This window comes from Hyaena hyaena, unplaced genomic scaffold, assembly GCF_003009895.1.
Source record: "Hyaena hyaena isolate Hyena2069 unplaced genomic scaffold, ASM300989v1 scaffold_254, whole genome shotgun sequence".
In the NCBI taxonomy this organism is placed as follows: Eukaryota; Metazoa; Chordata; class Mammalia; order Carnivora; family Hyaenidae; genus Hyaena; species Hyaena hyaena.
In genome coordinates, this window is record NW_024080890.1 from 1,725,133 (window position 1) to 1,728,731 (window position 3,599).

At 62.0% G+C, this 3,599-nt stretch overlaps 1 protein-coding gene across 1 annotated transcript; it reads left to right on the forward strand.

Moving 5' to 3' along the window:
- Nucleotides 1-317: 317 nt before the first annotated feature.
- Nucleotides 318-3,328, forward strand: TFF3 (trefoil factor 3). Its single transcript, XM_039245414.1, has 3 exons — nt 318-427; nt 1,939-2,085; nt 3,241-3,328. Exons 1-3 carry the CDS (start codon nt 346-348, stop codon nt 3,252-3,254), a joined length of 243 nt encoding a protein of 80 aa, XP_039101345.1. The 5' UTR covers nt 318-345; the 3' UTR covers nt 3,255-3,328.
- The last annotated feature ends 271 nt before the right edge of the window (nt 3,329-3,599 follow it).

Here is a 3,599-nt window from a genome sequence, read left to right on the forward strand (position 1 = left end):
GTTCTGGGCTGACGTCCAGCCCCGCGCTGAGCCTTCGTCCTCGCCTCCAGGCCAGCTAAGCCCTGCTCCCCGTGGAGGACGGCAAACCCGGAGACTGGAGCCTGACCCCCGGCTTGCTTGCCACCACTCGGTGGGCGGGCCTGGCCTCTCGGCGCAGGAGACGGGCGAGGCGGGCTTTACGGTCCTGTGCGGGGAGAAGCAGGCGCGGTCAGAGCCGGAGGAAGGGGCCGTCCCCGAACAAACAGACGCCAGAGCCCTTGTACAAACACAGGGCTATAAATGAGTCTTCTCGGCCGACGCGGCACGTCCTCTGAGCGGTCGGGTCCCCAGAGCCGGCCTGTGACCATGGAGGCCAGAGCGCTCTGGCTGCTGGCGGTGCTCCTGGCCTGGGGCTCCTCCAGCCTGGCTGACGAGTATGTGGGCCTGTGTGAGTACCGCTCTGGCTTGGCTCTGCAGGCAGGAGGGGCGGGTGGGGGGGGGGGGGACTTGGGAAGAGAGGGGACGCTAGAGCCAGACTCGGGGCGTGTGGGGGTTCTGGGGGCTTGAGGACAGTGAGCAAAGCCCCCACATTGCTTCATAATTGCCATTTACCAGACATACACGGTCCCTGTCAACAGCCAGCCCTACAAACTGGGTCTCGCTGGTTAACAGACGAGGAAACGGAGGCTCAGAAAGTTAGTGACTGGCTGCAGGCAAGCCCTCCCACTTCGTGCGGAACCAGGATTAGAACCCAGGTCCTGCCTTCTTGGCCGCAGGTTTCTGAACAACAGTATCGGTCTTCTAGCTCGCTCCGGCACTCTTTCAAGAGAGGAAAGCGAGGACACGGGTTCCTGCAGAGCATTTTGCACACGCACAAGCATGGGTTTCATTTGGCTGCGGCGCCGGCTCTGTAGGTGGGGGAGGGGGCTGGCCCACCCACTCGGGTTTGAAGGAATGAGGGTGCAGCCATTATCAGGGGCCGAAGACAGTGGTTCCCAGGCGTGGTGCCCGTCAGAGCCTCCCGGACAGCTCTGCCACCCCTGCAGTCAAGGATGTGCCCATCACGCCAGTGTCTCTGGGACCCTGGTGTGAGCAAAGCTGGGGAAGCACGGGAGTGAAGCATTATAGCGAGGCCGCAACAGCGTGGGATTTCAGACACTTCTCGTGGCTCCGTTTTCGTAAGGAAAGTCCCGATAGGCAATGAGGCCGACTTTGCAGACCTTTGTTTTTTTAATGTTTATTTATTTTTGAATTTATTTTTTGATGTTTTATTTACTTTTGAGAGAGAGAGAGACAGAGTACGAGCAGGGGAAGGTCAGAGAGAGAGGGAGACACAGAATCAGAAGCAGCTCCAGGCTCTGAGCTGTCAGCACAGAGCCCGACGTGGGGCTCGGTCCCACGAAGCGCAGGATCATGACCTGAGCCGAAGTCGGACACTTAACCAACTGACTGAGCCCCCCAGGCGCCCCAGACTTTGCAGAGCTTTAGACGTTATAGGCTTGCTTCAACAATGATTACTGACGACAGAAGGATGTCCCAGGAAGATGGGATCAGCCAAGTGCACAGAAAAGGAATGGAAAATAACACACATGTGGTTTTCTGTACCGAACGAGTATCTCCTCCTATGCTATTTATTTTTTAAGGGGGCGGTTTTTGTTGATAACAGAGTGAAGGGGAATCTGTTTCGGCCTCGGGAGCCCTCAGATTCCCACGGGTTCCTGGCAGCGGGAGGGAACCGAGGCCCACGGACGTCCCGACAAGGTTCCAAGGGCAAACGAGTTGGGGGAGCCCTGGCAGAGGCGGAGCTCGCACAGAGCGCGCAAACGTGTGCACGGGAGGAAGGTCCTCCTCTAGCCCGTGTTGGGGTGCGTGGGGTCACATGCTTCAAACCCAGAAGCTGGGGCGGCTCCACCCAGCGCGGCGAGGGCTCCGCGGCTGACCGGGCATTGTTTGGCGCAGCGGAGAACATGTGTGCGGTGCCGGCCCAGAACAGGGTGGACTGCGGCTACCCCGATATCAGCTCAGAGCAGTGCGTCAACAGGGGCTGCTGCTTCGACTCTAGCGTCCCCGAGGTGCCTTGGTGCTTCAAGCCTCTGCAAGACACAGGTAAGTGGCCCCGCGGGCCGGCGTCCTTCCCGGACCCCCTCCCACCCCCCGGGAAGCCTCCAGGTCCCCAGGGGGCCCCCGCACACCTGGACGGGACAGCCAGTGCCGTGGCCGTCCGTCGGGGAGGGGGCCTCAGCCAGAGGCATCGTGCACAGGGAGGTCAGCTGTCGGGGGCTGTCCCCTGCTGTCCCTTTGCTCAGGGGTTCGTGCCAACTGTGAAAGCCGTTGTTTCAAAAAGGTGCTCCAAGTCAAGGCACTATGCACAGGGAACTAGTTTAAAAACTACCCTGGAGAGAAGAGGAAAATACATAGGTTTGGGAAGTTGGGCCACACTCAGCAAACAAAGCACCGTCATTTATGACATGCGCTCGGCGGACAGCAGAGGGTGGCAGCGCCGGGCACGCCGGTCCACGCGCCACGACCTTCCCCGCTGCCCCCCGCCGCGATGCAGCCCTGCCTCCCTCCCTCAGTGCGCAGTGGGGTGCAGGACGGCCGCTCTGGGGAGCCCCGCAGCAGCCGCGAGCGGGCGTCCGCGCACACGGGTGGTGTGCTGCCCGGCCCCGTCGGCCCCACCTCGAATCTCGGGCGTGAGGTCTGTGATGAACCACCCGGCGGTCCAAACGCCAGCTCATCTTCTGAGAAGGGCACGGGCGCACCTTCCCGGAACCAGCACACGCCCTCTGTCCCACGTGATGAGGGGCGGGGCCGCCTGCCAGCTGCTTCTGGCTTGTCGCTTCCAGCTTCCAGATCGAGGGGGGCCCCTGCCCACCGCCCTGCGCCTCCTTGCCCTTCCCGGCCAATCCGGGCAGAGGCCCCCCCATACCGCTCTGGGACCAGGAGGGAGTTGCCCAATGCCTCTCTGTTGGCCTTTCCCTTTTTTGGGGGCCCCTCAGGGGGGCCACCACTTCTCCTTTGGGCGCTGGCAGGGGCCCTGAGATGAGGCCCATCTCATTCATCATCTGCCTGAAGCCCTAGGTTCTGGTGGGACACATGGCTCTTCTCCAGGGCGCTGGACCCTCAACACCTCCTGGGGACTTGGGGAGAATGCAGCACAAGGCACTGACCTTGGAGGCTGTCTTGACCTTGAGAAGCGGGGCACCTGGTGGGCAGAGCCGAGGCTGGTGATGGTGATGCGCGTCTGTGCTTTGTTTCCAGAATGCACATTTTGAAGCGACGCGCACCGGCCCGGCCACCCTGGAACGTGACCTTCCAGGCTCCGGGCACCTTGCCTGCGTCCTCTGCCACCGGCCGGCGCTCATGGCTGCTTTTCTCCGCCTGCTCCCGGCAAGCTCTTCCCCCGAAAGCTGATGCCTGGGGCCTGATGTCTTAACAAATAAAGGACCTGTGCCCAGCGTGAGGGCCTTCTTCCTTCCCGGGACTCTGTGCTGGTGTCTTATTTCTGCCAAGTGGCTGCCTCTCCCAGCCTCTCCCAGCCAGTGGGTGGAGGCAGGGGGGGGGTGTCTCCAGCCCAGCGCCTCCCCAGGCCCCGAGGCCAAAAGATGACCCCTAAGGAG